The following is a 19694-nucleotide window of genomic DNA, read 5'->3' on the forward strand; positions in this document are numbered from 1 at the left end:
TACCTGGTGCTGCGTTGTCAAGGTAACAGTGTGTACCCTGGAGTTGCGTTGTCAGGGTAACAGTGTGTAGTCAGTGTGTACCTGGATGCGATGTGTTTTATGGTAACAGTGTGTACCTGGCTGCGTTGCGTTGTCCTGCCCCGCGGGGCTCTGCTGGCGTGACTGCCCGCTGGCCGCGCCCTTCTTCATCTCCTCGGCGTCGCTGTAGCGGCGGATCCAGTAGTTGAGCTCCTCGCGGTCGGCCTCCTGGCAGCGCCGCAGCACGGTGAGCGACCGGCGCGTCTTCTCCACCATGTCCATGATGCAGTTCAGCAGCTGGGGAGCCAAAGGGAGACAAGGAGGAGAGGAGGATTAGATTGGTTTATATAAAGGTCAACTGGGCTCCATCAAATGAAGTGAGATCAGATTAGATAACATTTGATTAAAACAGATTAGGTTGGATTAGGAAACACTGGGTCAGATTAGATCAGATTGGATCAGATTAGATCAGATTAGATCACAATAGATCCAATTTGGTTGGATAATATGAGATTAGATGAGATAGATCAGATTAGGACTTGGAATTAATGTAATGTAGTAACAATGTGATGTTGTTCCAACCTGGAGGGTTGAAACAACATCACACCACTAATTGAAAATTCAATATTTCAAATGTACAAATACTAAATATAAATATATGAACTTGTAGGCACACTAAACCATACAAGCAAAACACATGTACAATATACAAAAGGAATACAAAATAATGACTTAATTATAAACATGAATACAATAAAAAGGCAATTTTTATCTTCCTCACAGACAGAACTTTAGGGTATAGTAATAAAAAGCGTTATTACTTTTCTTACATGGTCAAGGTGCTTCCACTCCTCTGCCCACTCCCTGTCTGTCAGCCGGTGGTCGATAACCTCCTCCTGCCGGGCGCCTGTGTGCATACCTGACAGACAGACACACACACACGCACACACACACACACACACACACACACCCACACACACACCCACACACACACACACACACACACACACACACACACACACACACACACACACACACACACACACACAAATGCAAACACATACACAAACGCACACACACGCACGCATATGCACACGCAGGCACACAAACACGCACACGCACATGCACAAGAACATACGCAAACAGACACACAAAGGGAATTGCACACACGCACACACAAACACACACACACATGCACAAACATATGCAAACACACATGCATTGACAGACACACACACACATACACACACACATACATTAACATAAGAGCGAGCGAGAGAGAGAGAGAAGACAGATAGACAGACAGTTAGAACATACTAAAGCCAATGTCAGTTTCCCCCAAAAAGTGTCCATCTCTCTCTTCTCCGGTCCCCCTTCACTCTTTCCTCTGGCTGTCATCCCTCGTTGAGGTATTCATTTCCTCCTCTTCCGTTGCCTAGGTTTCCGGAGCCTTTCCCTCCATCTCCATCTATGAGAGCCTCAGGCCACCAGACATCCATCAACGGGGCCAGACACAAATGTTCACTGTCTCTACTATTTTTAGTGGCAGCACCGACTCCACAGTACGGCTTCATCCAGGCTCCTGGCCCCGCCCACACCCGTTGAAAACATTGACTCACTGACTGATGAGTTAGCCCCGATGCTGGCTTTCCTAGAAGGGCCGTTTAGGCTGGTCACTGCACAGGGCGCAGTGGACTGGGGGTGCGGGCCGTATTAGGGTTTTACACTGACCAAACTTTGTGATGACAAAGCAGTGAAACTGCTTTAGTACCTTTGAGCAAAATGTATCTAACAAAGTTAACTAACTTTGATGCTGAGTCACTTGGTTGTAGTTCACACTAAACGTTTTTACGCTGCCAAATATGCCTTTTTCCCGGCATTGTCTGGGCATATGCGCTGACCAAGGTAATATACAGACTTGATGTCTTGACCCAATTTACCCTGTCGGACCCCACACATATTGGGGGTTTAATTTTGATGCAAATGTGAATAGACGGCTTCGTGGTTCCAGGGGCGGGACTTGGGTAGAGGTGTTGCTGCGTTGTCTCCAACAGAGACAACGTTGACTCAAATATCAACATGAGTAGTTCTAACTGGAGTGACGGTGAAGTCTGCGAGTTGCTGACCATCATGCGAGAGAAGGTGATGCAGTCACATTCAACGAAGATGGGGATAGATGGGGCGATCTACTAAGTGGTCAGTAAATAAAGAATACGTTGCCATTTTTGCATTCTTGCATGCGAGTGTCTTGAATCAAAAACATCAGAGTATGCAAATTATTCGAAAGACATCTACTCTAACCTGCCTTCTCCAGTGAACCAAGGAAGCCGGCTCCTCGTCGAAGGGGGATTATACCCCCTCGGTTTTACACAGGCAAGACTGTGAAATTGCAGGGCGTGCCAAGCCGCGACCGTAATGGCTTGGCTGTGTAAAAATGCCAACTGATGTGTGTTGCTGTCGTCTTTTTAATTTGTTTAAAGACAATTGAATCAAGCTTGCAATGGAATCAGGGGAATCACCATGACCAGGTAAACAGAAACAAATATAAAAGTAAAATCGAATAATATTTGATTTTCTATTTATAAATCCCTTTGATTTCCTGTCTTTTTCTGGTCAGTTTGGTCTTTACTTAAACAGGGTTATCTCCAGCCTCTGCATGTACAAGAACCCCCTCATTCAGCATTGATACCTAGGGACTCACCGGTGGGCCGGGCCCGGTCCCGGACCTCCCGGTGGTTGGAGGTGGGGTGTCTGTATGTGTCACGGTAGTGGTGTGCGATGGCCATGTCGTCAAGCCTATAGTGCTGCGGGGGAGGCGGGCCCGGGGGCGGGAGGCCGTTGGGCTGGTAGGCGATTCCATTGGACGGGCTGAAGCGCTGGGCGGGGCTTATGGTGCAGGGCCTCTTGCTGGGGTGAAGCTCGGGGTGCATGCTGCTGTCGCGGTCAAAGCCATTCTCTTTGGTTCTGGGTGGAGGGGGAGATGGGAGGGAGCGAGAGACAGTGGGAAAGAGAGAGAGAGAGAGCGTTATTAGATCCTCTGTCCCAGTAAACATGGTTTCAGGTGCAGCAGCTATGTCTGCATCAAACTATAATTATACAGACAATCATTTTGATATACATTAAAAAAGAAAAAGTATTAATAACTCAACATGCAATTTTCGGATTGTACATTCTCCTTTGAATGTGTACTTTGGGGAATCTCGTTACGAATTCTCTTCTATGCCCTCTCTTCTGACTTTGATATTTTACATTTAGCCTTGCTAGCATTTTGAAGTTAGAGCCGAATATCTAGTGGTAGACATGCTTTTTAACCGATGGGAGAGAAAATATATCAAATAATAGCTAAGATCAGGATAGGGGGGGACAGAGGGAACAAACACAGATGCTTTTGTTCAATGCACAGTTCTGACATTAGACATGTACGTATTTGTGTTGTGCATACGACAGATCCATATTCATGAAACACAACGAATACTAAAGGTAATTGTGAAAACATTCTATCAGTATGCTTTATTTTCTAGCTGTCTTCATTTCGATATGAAAGGTGATTCTAGAAGTAGATTATATTTTAGTGTCTCTTATATACTTGGTTTAAGGGAGCATTGAGCATTTCCCCACACATATACACACATACACTGGGAGCACATTTACAGCCAAAATAATGCATGAGCATGCACACACACGCTTGCTTACAAACACACAGGCCCATGTATGCACACACACACACACACACACACACACACACACACACACACACACACACACACACACACACACACACACACACACACACACACACACACACACACACACACACACACACACACACACACACACACACACACACACACACACACATACATACACAGCAGCAGCTTCTAAAGTATCAGGTGGACTTTTGTTCGCCTGTTTCTGAAGATTAATGTGGCCAGGTGTGTTTGTGGGTGTGCGTATCTTTATGAGCCTGTGTCTGTGCTGTGTGTGTGTGTGTGTGTGTTTGTGTGTGAGCATGTGCATGTGTGTGTGTGTGTGTGTGTGTGTGTGTGTGTGTGTGTGTGTGTGCTGGTTCCTACTGTAGCTTTGTGAGTTGTTGTTGCAGTGTTAAATAATTCCAACCCCCCAGCTTCCCCATCTGCATTCCCCTGTTTCCTCTTCTTCATCATCACCTTCACCGCCATCTCCATCCCTCCCTTTCTTTCTCTGTCATTCGCTCTGTCTTTCTCCCTCTCTCTCTCTCTATCTCCCCTTCCCTCGCTCTCTCCCTCCCTCTCTCTATCTCCGTCCCTCTGTGTTATTCCTCCCCCTCCACCCCCTCCCTCCTCTTGCTCAGTCTCTCTCTCTCTCTCTCTCTGACGAACAGATTGAACTTCTTAATGAGCAGTTTTTATGGGCTGCTAATGCTTCTCCACGGCCGTCCATATGCTCCTTCCATTCTCTCTACCGCCTCTCCTCCATTTCTCCCCTTTTCCATCCCTGGGCTCTACAACCCCCCCCCCCCCCCCCCCCCCCATCACCACCACACAGCCCTCCCCCCCATCACCACCACAGAGCCACCAGCCCCCCTCCATCACCACCACACAGCTCCCCCCCATCACCACCACACAGCCCCCCCCCCCCATCACCACCACACAGCCCCCAGCCCCCCCATCACCACCACACAGCCCCCAGCCCCCCCCCCATCACCACCACACAGCCCCCCCCCCCATCACCACCACACAGCCCCCAGCCCCCCCCCATCACCACCACACAGCCCCCAGCCCCCCCCCATCACCACCACACAGCCCCCAGCCCCCCCCCATCACCACCACACAGCCCCCCCCCATCACCACCACACAGCCACCAGCCCCCCCCCCCCCATCACCACCACACAGCCACCAGCCCCCCCAGCACCACCACACAGCCCCCCCCCCAATCACCACCACACAGCCACCAGCCCCCCCCCATCACCACCACACAGCCACCAGCCCCCCCCCCCCATCACCACCACACAGCCCCCCCCCCCCCCCCATCACCACCACACAGCCACCAGCCCCCCCCCCCCCCCCCCCCATCACCACCACACAGCCACCTGATCAAACCACTGACAGAACTGTGTGGACATCCAGGTAGTGCAGGTAGTTGGCGTGCAGCATGCATTTTTTTTTATGTCGCAACAAATTATTTTTCCTAATGCAACTCCAAAGAACAGCTGTGTTCATCATTTGTGTATGCTTGTGTATAACGTGTCTGTAATTGGGGATTTCCATTGAAACTGGGATGTTCCAGCGCGTCCTTCTAGCAGTGTGGCGGGAGGGGGAGGTAAGCAGAAACAAGAGTTGCTTAGCCAGCCCATCGGGGCCGGAGACTCATCTGTTTGTGTTACCAGCCCACATACACACACACACACACACACACACACACACACACACACACACACACACACACACACACACACACACACACACACACACACACACACACACACACACACACACACACACACACACACACACACCAGCATACAGCTACACTAGCAAGCATACACACTAGCATAAATTAACACTAGTGCTCTCCCACCCACCCACCCACCCACTCACACGTCACACACACACACACACACACACACACACACACACACACACACACACACACACACACACACACACACACACACACACACACACACACACACACACACACACACACACAAATATACATACATGCAGGAAAGCACACACACACACAAACACAATTGTATGCAGGCAAGAGTGCAACCAAACACGCATGCATCACGCACACACACAACAATACACCGAAGCATACAGGAACACAGTAGAGAAAGGTTCCGGATGTAAATGCAAACAGAAACCTAAACACACACCCACATTCATGTCACAAATGCGCACACTCACACACACACACACACACATGCACGCACACACGCACGCACGCACGTGCACGCACACACACACACACACGCACACACACACACACACACACACACACACACACACACACACACACACACACACACACACACACACACACACACACACACACACACACACACAGAGGACAAATTATTACTGAATGCAGATAGCTGCTTTATTTTTCTCCTTATAATATCTCTCTCTCACACAGACACCTTTCCCCTTAAGCCCACTCCCTGGGCGAACAAGTCTGCTTGAAAATATGCGGGTATTACAGAAAAAGGCTAACTAGCCATTGGGGGATAGAAAGGTGAAACAATTATTAATAACACATAAGGTTTTTTTGTCCCTCAGCAAATATAGAAAAACAAAATATAATTTTTCACGGCGTCTAGAAGCTCTTTCATCTATTCCAAGAAAAATAACCATGTAACCTTCTGCATGTTTTCTACAAATTGCATAGACTGCAAAGAAATAACGGAGACACCGAGAAACACACACACACTCATGCAAATATACCATGCATCACATCTTTGGTCTGTACCTCCTTAATATCTTCTCTCTCCTGCCATTGCCATGCTCCATTCCTCCCATTGTCTCCCCTCACCTCTCATCACCTCTCTTCTCTCCTCTCGATTTCCTCTCCTCTCATCTTCTCCCCCCATCTCCTCACCCTCCATCACCTGTCATATCTCCTCCCCTGCACCCCCCCTCCACCCATCTCCCCTCTCCTCCTCTCTCCCCTCTCCTCTCTCCCCCTCCCATCTCCCCTCTCCTCCTCTCTTTCCTCTCCTCTCCTCTCTCCCCTCTCCTCTCTCCTCCCCTCCTCCTGTTTCTGGTCCATTAAGAGCAGAGACGGACCAGTGGAGCACATCATGAGGCCCGGCAGCCGTCTCTAACAGACACCAGCTCCTCTACACACACCCCACCCTGCGTCTTCATCAGCCATCCGGCCTACGTCTGCGGAGGGCTGGTTTTATTGGGCTGGACGAAGGCAACTAACTAACAATCAAACACATCAGGACCTTCTTTAGAGAACCATGAGATAGAGCTAAGGAGAGAGAGAGTGAGTGTGAATGCAAAGAAATAATAATACTATTAGAGTAACCTGGCAGGCGCCTTTTTTTAAGAGCAAGCTGAGAACAATGAAAGGAATCAATTTTAATTGGACAAAAAAATTAAAAACAAAGAGTTCAGAGTAGCTTTATATTTTTTATCAATAATCCTAGTACTATGATCTATGCATCATCATCATTCTCACACACACACACGCACATGCACACGCACACGCACACGCACACACACAGACACAGACACAGACACACACACACACACACACACACACACACACACACACACACACACACACACACACACACACACACACACACACACACACACACACACACACACACACACACACACGCACGCACACACACACATTAATCTCCCATCCAAGAATGCCCCTCCAACTCCATTGTTAAACCTCCACCCGCTCCACCTCGTCCTCCTACCTGTCTGGGGTCCTCCGCTTGCCGTTGTCATTGACGTCCAGCAGGAGCTCGGAGGAGTCCACCGGGGAGGTGGTGCTGGTGTCCAGCAGCAGCTGCTCATGCTGGGCCAGGTACTGGGCCGGGTTCTGCTTGGCGAGCCGTGCGCAGTGCAGCAGCTCTCTCTGCAGCAGGGGCAGGTTGGCCTGGTAATACACAACATCGTTAGGATTAGGAGTGTTGGTCAATATGGTTGTTTGGCCGATGCTTCATCCAAAGAGCTTCAGTGAACTGACGGTGGCTCTTCAGAGGGTGGTAGGGCTATCCGGCTCGGGGATGCCTTCAGGTTGGACAGGCAACGGTGGGATTTGAAGCCAGAATCTTTCGGCTGTGACATAAACACACTCTATTTGTATTCCTGATAGTATTCTAAGTAATCATAGAGATAAGGCAGCATAGATAAGCATAAATTAACCTTTTTTTCCAATTAAAATTTTCATTTAATTAGATGGTATTGTTCGAGTTGAATCTTTTTGCTGTGAAAAGAATCCCATTCGCCACCCATTGAATAGAGAGTAAGCTCTGACCTAGAACAAACAAAAGCCAAAAGACAACGAGAAATAATTGCAAAACTCAAAACAAAACAAAATAAAAGATCAAACCATGGCAACAACACAATAAGTGTATCCTCAGAAGGTAAACTCTGTCTTAGTTCAGTCACCATACCACCACCATTGGGAAGGGTTCAAACTATTTCAAACTTCTTCAGGGCCAACTGACCCTTGGGCCTTGTCCAAGGGGCTGTATTTAAAGCTACAAAAATACAGAAATCTAATCAAACAGAATCAAATTCGAAGGAAATCTAACGTTGCCCACCTGATGGGGGGCTGATGACCTCATCGTTTACGTATCTGGCGCCCTCACGAATCCTATAACACGAAAACTCAGTGGCAGTTTTTCTCTTTTTCACCCTGGGACCTGATGCCGCATTTATCAATAGTACTTGCGCACAGATTTGTGCAGAAGGAGTGCTTACGAACATTGCCACGCAAAATATGAAATTCGACAAAATGTACTTGTACTTAGGAATGGTGTAAATACAAGCACAGCTGTGGCCATGCGTACGAACCAAATCTAATGGTAGAATAGCGATATTACAGGCAAAAAGCAAAGCATTTAAGAGTGTCAACGTATGCATCAAGCAATGAACATCCATATACGTCCCGTGTTTCCTTTAATTAGAAAAAAATAAATGTCTAATTTTAAACAGACAAATTGGTGTCAAACCCTATGAAAGACAGCTGTGAAAAATTTTGGAAATGTAGTGCAATGGCTTATCTTGCGTTAATTGAAGATTTGGCAAACCATAGGCTCTCCGCAGGTAGCGCGTTTTCAAAGATCGCGTTGATCTGCTTTGCGAATTTCTGACGTCTCACCTCTGTGGGCTGTGACTCCCGACCCAACTGAATTAACTGCATCAGTCACTTTTTCCCATGCAGCAAGCTCTCTTTAATTTGTAATGTCTTGTGCACTAAGTTAACCAAAAAGTAGCTAGTTTCTGAGCGTTAGTGTTAGTGGGGAAAAACACATTCTCATGGTTGATAAAGGATGCGGTGTGACCTCATCTTCACATTCAAACCGCTTATCCAGGGTCGGATCGCAGGGGAAGCATCTCCAGCAGGGGGCCACAGACTTCCCTTTCCTTGGTAAGGAAAGGGAAGTCTGTGACCATATATGGTTAATTGGAGGCATTTCTAAATGCAAATAGTCTGAGCGTGAACGCGCATGTTACTTAAGAACAGGTGGGATTTATCAAGATTCATTACTTACTGATGTGCGTACGATTGCCCTACGCACGTTTGATAAATATCTACAATTCCGCACATCCTCAATTTAATTCGTAAGAGAAAATTTAGAACCCTTTCTACGCACGGTTGATGAATGAGGCAGGTTTCCAAAAAGTGCATTTGCAGGCACCAAAAACGACGGGTCCGCCTGGACGGTCAGCAGAAACGTGCAAGACGTCTGTGTGGACAGGGGCTTAGTGTGTGAACACAAACTCACAAAAACACCCCTAAGTATCACTATGATGAAGGAGAGGGTCACCATCAAAGGTAAATACAAATATATATATTATTATTATTTTCTTTTCAATTTTCCAATTCTCTAGTATAACAGGGGTTGGGCAATCTTGCATGGGCATGGCAGGCATGTCCGGTGCACTTCAAAGACACAGGGCTGGCTGAGTGTTTTGAGGGGGATGATGAAAGTGTTGCGTTGACGTGCACCGTTGTTGGCGAGGGGTGCGAGTGGGCTCAGTGTTTCATGAGGCCGTGTTTAGCCTAAGAGCTGGACGTCTGGGTTTTCATCCTTTAATAAACTATTTTTATCTAGATTTGATCCACCCTTTGCTGCTTCCATCCTTCCCTCCTGCCTTCCCGTCTTATTTCCATTAACATCATCTGAATGAAAGACAAATCAATGCAAACAGAACCATTACTGCTGGTTCTAGTTGTACTAATATTCCTTCACCTAAAGCCTCCCTCGACTACATGTATAAAACTCAGATGCTGTCCCTCACCTCACCTGTCCGAGTTAATGGTCCCTTAATCTTTTATTATCATAATTACCCTCAGAAAAAAGGATTCCTCTGACCACAGTGAATCCATCTTTCATTAATTGTAGGTCGTCCTAATTACCCCAGAGATAGTGAAGCATTAAAATAGCCTAGGTCAAGGAATATATAACAGAGATAAGGGCTGGATCCTTTTTCATACGATCCAGTACAGTGTTTTTGCTCCTGTAGGCTTTCTAACAAAATGCAGGTAATACTGAGGCAGCATTTCTTGGATGTTGATTGGGTACGATCACCTTTTGCCATATCAAAATAAGACTATTATACTGGTTCTGTCTAGCAGAACGGTCCGGTTATTCCATGATGAAAACATTCCTCACGTCACCACCAAAAGAGAGGGCTAGACAGACATTTGCACACAGAGGGAAGGAAAGGAGAAGAAAGGAATGATTTGAGAACAGATGAGCATATTGTTATTGTTAGTTTGTCAGATGGGCGTCCCGTGTGGAACGCGTTCCAGTGACAGATGAGGTCATTCCGCTGCACGGGTTATGATTTCCCCACTTCCCCAGTAAACAGCCGCAACTAAGTTGTGGTTTGGTGTTAGAGGCGGGAGGGGGTGTTGGGGAGAGATTATTAATCTCTCCATTTGATTGTGTGTATGCATGCGTATGTGTGAGTATGCGTGTGTGGACGGTGCAATGGAATAAGGGAGAGCGGGGAGAGCGGGGGGGGTAACATTAGCTTAATGACAAACTCCGAGCCCTGACATGCATTGTTGCAGCTGTGCTGCTACGCACCTATAAAAGCCCCCCCCCCCCCCCCCCCCCCCCCCCCCCCCCCAACATCCTCCCACTGCCAACAGCTCTGTGCTACCATATGGTAGCTGGCATTAAAGGCCCCGCAGAGAGAAGGCACTAAAATTAGGACTGGGGAGGGAGTGAGTGAGAGAGAGAGAGAGAGAGAGAGAGAGAGAGAGGAGAGAGAGAGAGAGAGAGGAGAGAGAGAGAGAGAGGAGAGAGAGGATGCATCTTTGATTTTGCAGTCAGTGATGCATTTACCATCTGGCGGAGGGAAGGAGATGGAGAGAAGAGGAGACAAGAAGAGAAGATGGGGGCGGAGCGGTCGAGAGAGAGGGGAGGTGGTGATAGTAGAGGATGGGAAAAAAGAGAGAAGAAATGGAGTATGAGGTGAGGAGAGGGAGTGGAAAGAGGTGAGGAGGTAACTTTATTTTATGGCACCTAAGAAAAGAGAGGGAGGGATAAACCTAGATAGTGACAAAAGAGAGGATTGAGAACAGGGGAGTCAATGAGAGGAAGAGAGAGAGCAAGAGAGAGAGAGAGAGAGAGAGAGAGAGAGAGAGAGAGAGAGAGAGAGAGAGAGAGAGAGGAGAGAGAGAGAGAGAGAGAGAGAGAGAGAGAGAGAGAGAGAGAGAGAGAGAGAGAGAGAGAGAGAGAGAGAGAGAGAGAGAGAGAGAGAGAGAGAGATAGGCGTGGTGGTTAGGGGTGGAAACCTCCAGGAGAGGCCAGGAGAGAGCGTGACCGAGTTGGTGTAGAGCGAACCTTTCCAGCGCTGCGTAATATAAACAAATGGTTCTATTGTTGTTGGCTCAGCCCCCCCCCCCACCCCCCCCCCCACACACTACTCTGCTCGCCATCATATTGATCAGAGTTTCATCCCAGGACTCAACCAGCCCCCCAACTGCATCCTCATCAGACCCAGACAAACCGGTGCTACTCCAAAACACACCGTTAGATTCACCTCCAGAGAGACACATTCTAGAGACACCTATCAGAGATGGACACACCCACCCCCACCCCCCCCCCCCCCCCACCCCCCCCCCCACACACACACACACACACACACAGACACACACACGCACACACGTTTGACCACCCACACACCATTCCACAATCTGAATGATTTGATCCCCTCAGAACACGTGCAACACAATACACGCAAAAGTATGTCTGCTTCTTCTTCTTCATTTCCTCTGGGTTCCCACCTCCCAGCAGAGGCTGTGGAGACGCCAGGCAGCTGGCTTGGGTGAAGCCAACAGCCCAGTGACAAATGGGCGGTGGTAGGCGGAGGGGGGGGGGGAGCAGTTCTGCCCATAGCGCCCCCACTAATGGCTGCAAATGGGAATGACTCGCCACAAATGTGGCTGAGAGGGGAAAATAACATATATAATCTGTTACTTTACATAGGGGTCTGGGAGAGAGAGGAGGCAGGATCAGTGTGTGTGTGTGTGTGTGTGTGTGTGTGTGTGTGTGTGTGTGTGTGTGTGTGTGTGTGTGTGTGTGTGTGTGTGTGTGTGTGTGTGTGTGTGTGTGTGTGTGTGTGTGTGTGTGTGTGATTGTGTCTTGGTTTGGGCCAGGGGATGAAAAGGGGACGTTGTCTCCTACCAAACACTGCCCTACTACTTGGGTAATACGGGAAAGAAACACAGTGTACAAATCTCTGCTACTGTCTAAATACTAGGGGTGGAATTATGAAGTGAGCTAGCATCAACACAATGGTCCCATTTAATCAGATAGCATAGAAGATAGATTTATGGATGGATGGATGGATGGATGGATGGATGGATGGATGGATGGATGGATGGATGGATGGATGGATGGATGGATGGATGGACGGACGGATGGACGGACGGACGGACGGACGGACGGATGGATGGATGGATGGATGGATGGATGGATGGATAAATAGATCGATATGTGCTTGGATATACATATATGGATATAGAGAGTGAATGCAGAAAAGAAGAGGAGGAGAAAGTGAGTTTGGATACAGAGAGAGACAGAGAGAATGAGGGAGAGAGAGCCTGGTGAAAAAACAACATGAATAGAGGTATGCACATCTGTGTCTGGGCTAAAGAAATGTTTTCCAGATTTGGTCAGGCAGGCAGCCCGGCCACTCTGTGTGCAGTTGCAGTTCTTCTAGCAAATTGAAAATATATATTTACCTTCAGAAAGGGAATGACAAAAGGTCGCAGAGGGAAGTTGGTGGCTTCTTGGAGCTTGGAGTGAAATTCCTCTATGGTTAACGTCGAATTCTGCCGCAGAGAGAGAGAGAGAGAGAGAAGAGAGGAAGGAAACAGGAAAAAACACATGAATCCATGTGGAAGACATTAAGCGATAATATTACGTATTGGAAGCTAAACTGTATCCTGGACCAGAGTGAATGATTTGGGCTCGGTAATAGGAAGCATATGCCGGGGGCCACAGAGAAAGAGAGCTGCAGAAAAACTAAAGAGAAGCCATCACATCAAATGAACGGGACAACACATCTTCATCAAGAGACACAAAACACTGTATTTAAACATTAATGTATTTCCTATTTCCTCTTTTATAGGTCGCTGCACAGAGCCAGACAACGTGGATCTGCAGATAAAGAAACATAACTGCATGCTTCTTGATGAATCTATCCAAGGAACAAAAGTAATTTGTAATCAATCTTCGACACGCCGCTAAACATTTCACAGCGCTCTGCCCGATTGTTGTGATATTGCTTTACGCTTAACTTTCCAATGTGTTTTATCTCTTGGTTACAGAGTGACTTTAAAAAGTAAATTTTATGATAAATGCTGCCATGCATGGGGAAATAAATAACAGGGTTTCTGTTTAAATTGGCCTTAAACAAGAGGGGGCTTTTAAAGTGGCAGCAATAGCAAGCAGAAAAAAGAAATGTCACATCTGAAGTGAACTGTACAAAAATGTGTTGATTGCGTCTGACAAAGTAAAGAATACGTTTGATGCAGTTAATGTTCACATTCCAAGGCTGTTGGCAGTGCACCGTCTCAGACTGCTTCCCTGTCAGTGATGAACATGAATGGATCCACCCATAATCGTAAATAGTTTGCACAGACAATGATCAAATATATTTTTGAGTTTGTATGGAATGGACTCGATTTCGAGGACATAATTAATGGATTGAAACTGGGGTGCAATGGGTGGTTTTCTCAATCAAAACTGAAAAGAGTCAACCATTTTGTCAAAACTCCACAAATATCTTTCAAAATGAAACACTGCACTGAAAACCATGTTCTCTCTTCTCAAAACAGTTTTTTTTTTACTAAAACGATTAACACAGCTAACATATGACTATTTCTTAGAGAGCGTCAATTAAACACTGGTGTAATAAATTTAAATCACTTCCATCAAAATACTGTTTAAATATGTTCTGGCTTCATGAGGCCATGTTAAGTATTCAAATGTATACAATTGTTTAGTTTTTCTTTTTTTCCAAGTTTGATAGGTTGCAATGGTATGGTACAAACAATATAAATAATGTTGCCATATTGTCATACAATGTTATGAATATATCATATAAATATTGCATTGACACATTCGTATCAGAGTAGGATATAATGCATATCTATCTATCCAATGAGCTCCAATTGGCTAAACTCACAATTCCAGCTTCCAAGAGTCATACTGTAATAATAATAATAATAATACATTTAATTTAGAGGCGCCTTTCAAGACACCCAAGGTCACCTTACAGAGCATATAGTCATCATTCAAAACTATGTAAAACAGACTAGGAATAAAAGGAAAACAGAGGTTAAACATGAAGAATAATAATAATTAATAACACTCAAAGACGCCTAAAGTGAAGGGGGGACCTCACTAACCACCACCAATATGTAGCACCCACTTGGGTGATGCATGGCAGCCAATCGGCGCCAGAACGCTCACTACACACCAGCTTGAGGTGGAGAGTTAGGGATGAGGTGGAGAGTGAGGGAAAAGAACATATTTAAACACTATCGACCATATTTAAACACTGTCGATCACATTTAAACAATATCGACCACATGTAAACACTATCGACCACATTTAAACACTATCACCCACATTTAAACACTATGGACCACACGTAAACCCTATCGACCACATTTAAACACTATCGCCCACATTTAAACACTATCGCCCACATTTAAACACTATGGACCACATTTAAACACTATGGACCACATGTAAACCCTATCGACCACATGTAAACCCTATCGACCATATATAAACACTATCGACCACATTTAAACATGTAAACCCTATCGACCACAATTAAACACTATCGACCACATTTAAACATGTAAACCCTATCGACCACATTTAAACACTATCGACCACATTTAAACACTATCTGTAGACCTGTAGACCTATAGCTGATACTGCAACATTGTTGGAGTTCTGAGAATGCACCAATGTTACCTATTTTTGCAACTCACAATACAGTAATTGCATTGATAAGTAAAATGAAAAACACTACCGTAAAATAAAATGTTTAGACTGTCTTTCAGGGGATATAATGATGAAATCAGTGCACAATTACAAACAGGTAACAAAGCACATATTTCTTTGTTACTGTAATACAGTAAAATGTTTAGCTGAACTGACTGCAAAAAAAGCTTTTTGTAGGCCAACAAAAAAAATAAAAAGAATATAAATGCAGTGAAACAGATCTACATGTAAATCAGTCTGTATCCCTCCTCCGATCCTGATCAGGCCAAAGGAGCTCATCTACAACACAGCAGAGCTCACCTGAGGCCTCTTTATGCTCTGACACATGATTGAAGTGTTTTGCCAGTAGAGTTTGAACAGGTGAGAAGTGAGTGAGACCAATTGGTAATTGGGTGTGACGTTTTGAAGGCCAGTGTTTTCCAGGTGAACCAAGTGTGCTAAATGATGAGGTTTGTGCTGAGACCTTTGCAAAAATGTGATTAAGAATTTCTAGACATGCGAACAATGGAATCGTGCTAAGAGTTTAGCAGTCTGGAGACTTGTAGCTGATACATGAGCTTCAAGTTTTCAGAATTGTTAAATTATATATATATAGTTACATTTTTTGTGCGTATGCAATCGAGAAAAACGGTAACATCTTCACTTGATTTTTAAGTTTTAATATTAAGGTTTAGGGTACTTATGGTAATTCTGTTTCACATGAGGTGATTGAACTGAATTGTTCTTTAAAAATGTGAACCTGGGCTTCAAAAAATGAATTGATAGGCCTTACCTAAAGATCGAAAACTGAAATCCTATTGGTCAGCCTATCACTACAACATCCACAACAGCACAATCAGACCAAGGATGGCGCTTATAAGAAGCATTACTGTAACATTAAATTGGAATTTGTGCTTTTGATGTGTGTGTGTGTGTGTGTGTGTGTGTGTGTGTGTGTGTGTGTGTGTGTGTGTGTGTGTGTGTGTGTGTGTGTGTGTGTGTGTGTGTGTGTGTGTGTGTGTGTGTGTGTGTGTGTGTGTGTGTGTGTGAACATGTAAGCTAGCTCGGTTATATTTATCTCCCTCATGCTGGTTCTGTTGAACTGGCAGACAAGGTGACGGTGTGTGTGAGAGGTAGTCCACCAACTAGACTTCAAACCATCTCAAAAATAAAACAACAGCAACCATAAACGACATCACCACCGGGTTACCCTCTCTCTCTCTCCCCTCTGCCTCGTCCTCTCTTCCACTAACCGGAGTGAGGTGAGCCCTAACACCGTTATACATTTTCAACACAATGCATTTCCACAAAGCAGATACAAACTAGCGTATTACCAAGCAAAAAAGAGAGGAGGCGAGAGACAGAAAGAGAGAGCGGGAGAAATAAATGAGCTATAAAACAAGCACGAAACCATGCAAGGTACAAAAAATGTGAAAGAAAAACGAGAAACCAAGCGAGGAGGAACATCTAATTATAATAATGTTTTTTACTCAGACTCTCTCTCTCTCTCAAGTTATTTCCCAGAACTGAGTTTTGTTTCGCTCAGCCTTACATCTGTCGTCCCAGATTGCTCACAGGAGCTGTTTTTCTGACAGCTAGCAAAGCCTCCTGAGTCGCCTTCCTCCTGCTAACACAGGACACAGCTAGCTAATTAACCATGTCACTCACTTCAAAAGGCAACGAGGGGGACACAGACACAGGGAGAGAGAGAGAGAGAGAGAGAGAGAGAGAGAGAGAGAGAGAGAGAGAGAGAGAGAGAGAGAGAGAGAGAGAGATTGGAGTAAAAGGAAATAAATCAGATAGAGAGGCATAGAGGCAGTGAGTGAGTGATTGCGAGAGAAAGAGAGAGAGACCTGAAAGTACACAGGAGAGGCGATGAAAGTAAACATTCTGAACTCAAATTGAGGCTATGCTCTGTGCGGATCATTAAATAAAAACTGTCTTTGTTCCTCCTCCCTCTCTCAGTGCAGCGTTCACTCACTATTTCTGTTTTCCCTTGTTTCCTTCCCTCAAGTATCTCTGATGTATCTCTTTTGTTGATTCTTAATACATCGTTTGGCATGACATCTGTACTTCAGCTAAAGAATCACATGAATAACCAGGTTAACATTCTGTTTTAACTCACCTAAAGACAGCATATTGGTTTACTAAATATGTAGAATAATTATGCAATTATTGTTGAATCATAATTAATGATAATATGATTATGATAATTATGATTATTATATTGGTGGGCTCATCATGATTCCAAGAGAAAATTATATTCTTCTATGTTTTAAGCTTCAATTTTTTTAACATCAAATGTTTTAGCAGATGTTTTTTCATTAATTATTTCCACCGTAGTTTTGCGCTGAGCTAGGAATAAGTCTTCTTGGGATGTGATGTATTGAACATGTATCCATGAGGTTGTCTTATTGAACATGTATCCATGAGGTTGTCTTATTGAACATGTATCCATGAGGTTGTCTTATTGAACATGTCTCCATGTGGTTGTTTGGTTGAACATGTGGTTGTCTTGAACATTTGGGTGGGTGACCAATTTTCCCCTTTGGGCAATCGCAGAAAAAAAGTGGTTCTGTGGGAAAACGATCTGTGTGTGGTTGGAAGACGTATTTGACCTGCATTCTTTTTGATTTCTGAAACTTGGGATCTCCTCATCAAAAGACAAAAAGTACTTCATCAAAAGCTAGCATTAAATTGATCTTGATTGAGACAGTAAGGAATAGTCAAACAGATGATTGTTTGGGTGTTTTTGTTGACTAGTCGAACGGTCTGAGTTCATTCCATCCTGCAAAAGACTTGTTCAAGATCTCACTACGTTACTTGCCCGTATTGACCTTTCCCAAATCCATATAATGTTCCATATAATGTAAAACATACATGATGAACGACACATCTGCTGAAGAACTGAAGCACACGTTGTGAACTCACTGCTAGAAAAATATTCTATCGCTACGTCTTAAATAAGCAGGCAAACTGCTTTGGTCGCACAACAGATGGCAAAATGTATACCACATGAATACGATCATTAAAATTAATTCATAGGATTATTCAAAAACGCGCATTACCATATGTTTATTGAAACATTAAAAATAAAAAAAATAAAAAATCTTTATGCAATTCATTCCTGAAAATGAGACAGTAAAAGACTTCCAGTGGGATGTTAGATGTTTGGCTTCTGGCCCGCCCCACTCACCACCAGGCCCAGGACCAGCGTCCGGACGCGCTCCCCGATCTCGGGCGAGATGTCGTTGCCGAACTGCTGCAGCGTGGTGAGGAAGCGCTTCAGCTTGCTGAGCTGCCGGGCGCCGCAGGCCGGCGGCAGCTGCTGATTGGCTAGCGAGGACGAGGACGAGGAGCTGGGGCCGTTGCTGTAGCCGTTAGGAGGGGAGGGGGCGCCATTCAGCGCCGTCGGGGAGTGACTGCTGCCGTTGGTTACTGGAAGACACAACAGAGGGGATCGAATAAAACGTTATGTGATGGATTTAGAGGTAGACCCTGGACATAGAGGGTCTGCTGAATGTTTAGCAAAAGTATAAATATAGAGGTGCCAAGACATGGTGAAGTTATTACTAGAAAGGCACCTCGCAGGATGTCAGAATTGGTCGAATGTTACACAGAGTGAGGTACACACACATCCACACACATAAACACCCACACACACACACAGTCTAAACAGGAACAGGAGGCGGGAGAGCCCTGGAGTGGGGAGAGGCGGAGCAGCAATGAGTTCAGACACGGAGGAGGCACAAAGCTTCTCCTCTTAATAAGATTAGGGTTGTGAACCTCCCCCTGGCCCAGGTCCAAACCCACGACAGTGAGGAGGGGGAGACGGCTGGGAGAGGAAAGTTAAAGAGAGACAGGGAGAGAGGGAGCGATACGTCGCAAGATACTCAAGCTGCATCTGGAGACAATTACGTCGGCGTGGTGGAAATCAAAGCCCGCTGCTTTGTTAAAACCTTTGCCGTGCTTAATGAGACAGCGTGTCTTGCCGTCTCGCGTCGCAGAGAAGCCCCGGCGCTAATTGGGGACAGGAAACCATCCTCGTTTTTTTTTTCAAATTGCCAGAGAGAGGGAGAAGGCAGAGGAGAAGGCTAGTAAACACAGACGAGATCAAGTGAGGGCGGCGAGCAACAGATATACAGAGGATAGGAGAGGGAGGGAGAGGGAGACGCAGAGAGAGGGAGACACAGAGAGAGGATAGGAGACGGAGGGAGAGGGAGACACAGAGAGAGAGGATAGGAGAGGGAGGGAGAGAGAGAGGGGGGATAGAAGAGGGAGAGAGAGAGAGACAGAGAGAGAGTGGATAGGAGAGGGAGGGAGAGAGAGAGAGGGGATAGAAGAGGGAGAGAGAGAGAGAGTGGATAGGAGAGGGAGGGAGAGGGAGACACAGAGAGAGAGGATAGGAGAGGGAGGGAGAGAGAGAGGGGATAGGAGAGGGAGAGAGACAGAGAGAGAGAGAGAGAGAGAGAGAGAG

At 45.7% G+C, this 19694-nt stretch overlaps 1 protein-coding gene across 9 annotated transcripts in view; it reads right to left on the reverse strand.

The window, feature by feature from the left end:
• runx1t1 (RUNX1 partner transcriptional co-repressor 1) overlaps nucleotides 1-19694 on the reverse strand; it is a 72391-nt gene that overhangs the window by 10730 nt on the left and 41967 nt on the right. For 3 of the 9 annotated variants that reach the window (XM_060042946.1, XM_060042945.1, XM_060042940.1), the window contains exons 3-8: nucleotides 18414-18655; nucleotides 12958-13047; nucleotides 7442-7623; nucleotides 2708-2982; nucleotides 840-937; nucleotides 117-315 (exon numbers count right to left, since the gene is read on the reverse strand). In XM_060042946.1, the coding sequence (XP_059898929.1) occupies nucleotides 117-315; nucleotides 840-937; nucleotides 2708-2982; nucleotides 7442-7623; nucleotides 12958-13047; nucleotides 18414-18655 (1086 nt within the window). The remainder of the gene's footprint in view (nucleotides 1-116; nucleotides 316-839; nucleotides 938-2707; nucleotides 2983-7441; nucleotides 7624-12957; nucleotides 13048-18413; nucleotides 18656-19694) is intronic. The other 6 variants (XM_060042943.1, XM_060042949.1, XM_060042942.1 and 3 more) reach the window with 3 other exon arrangements.

Source organism: Gadus macrocephalus, chromosome 22 (genome assembly GCF_031168955.1).
Source record: "Gadus macrocephalus chromosome 22, ASM3116895v1".
Taxonomy (NCBI): Eukaryota; Metazoa; Chordata; class Actinopteri; order Gadiformes; family Gadidae; genus Gadus; species Gadus macrocephalus.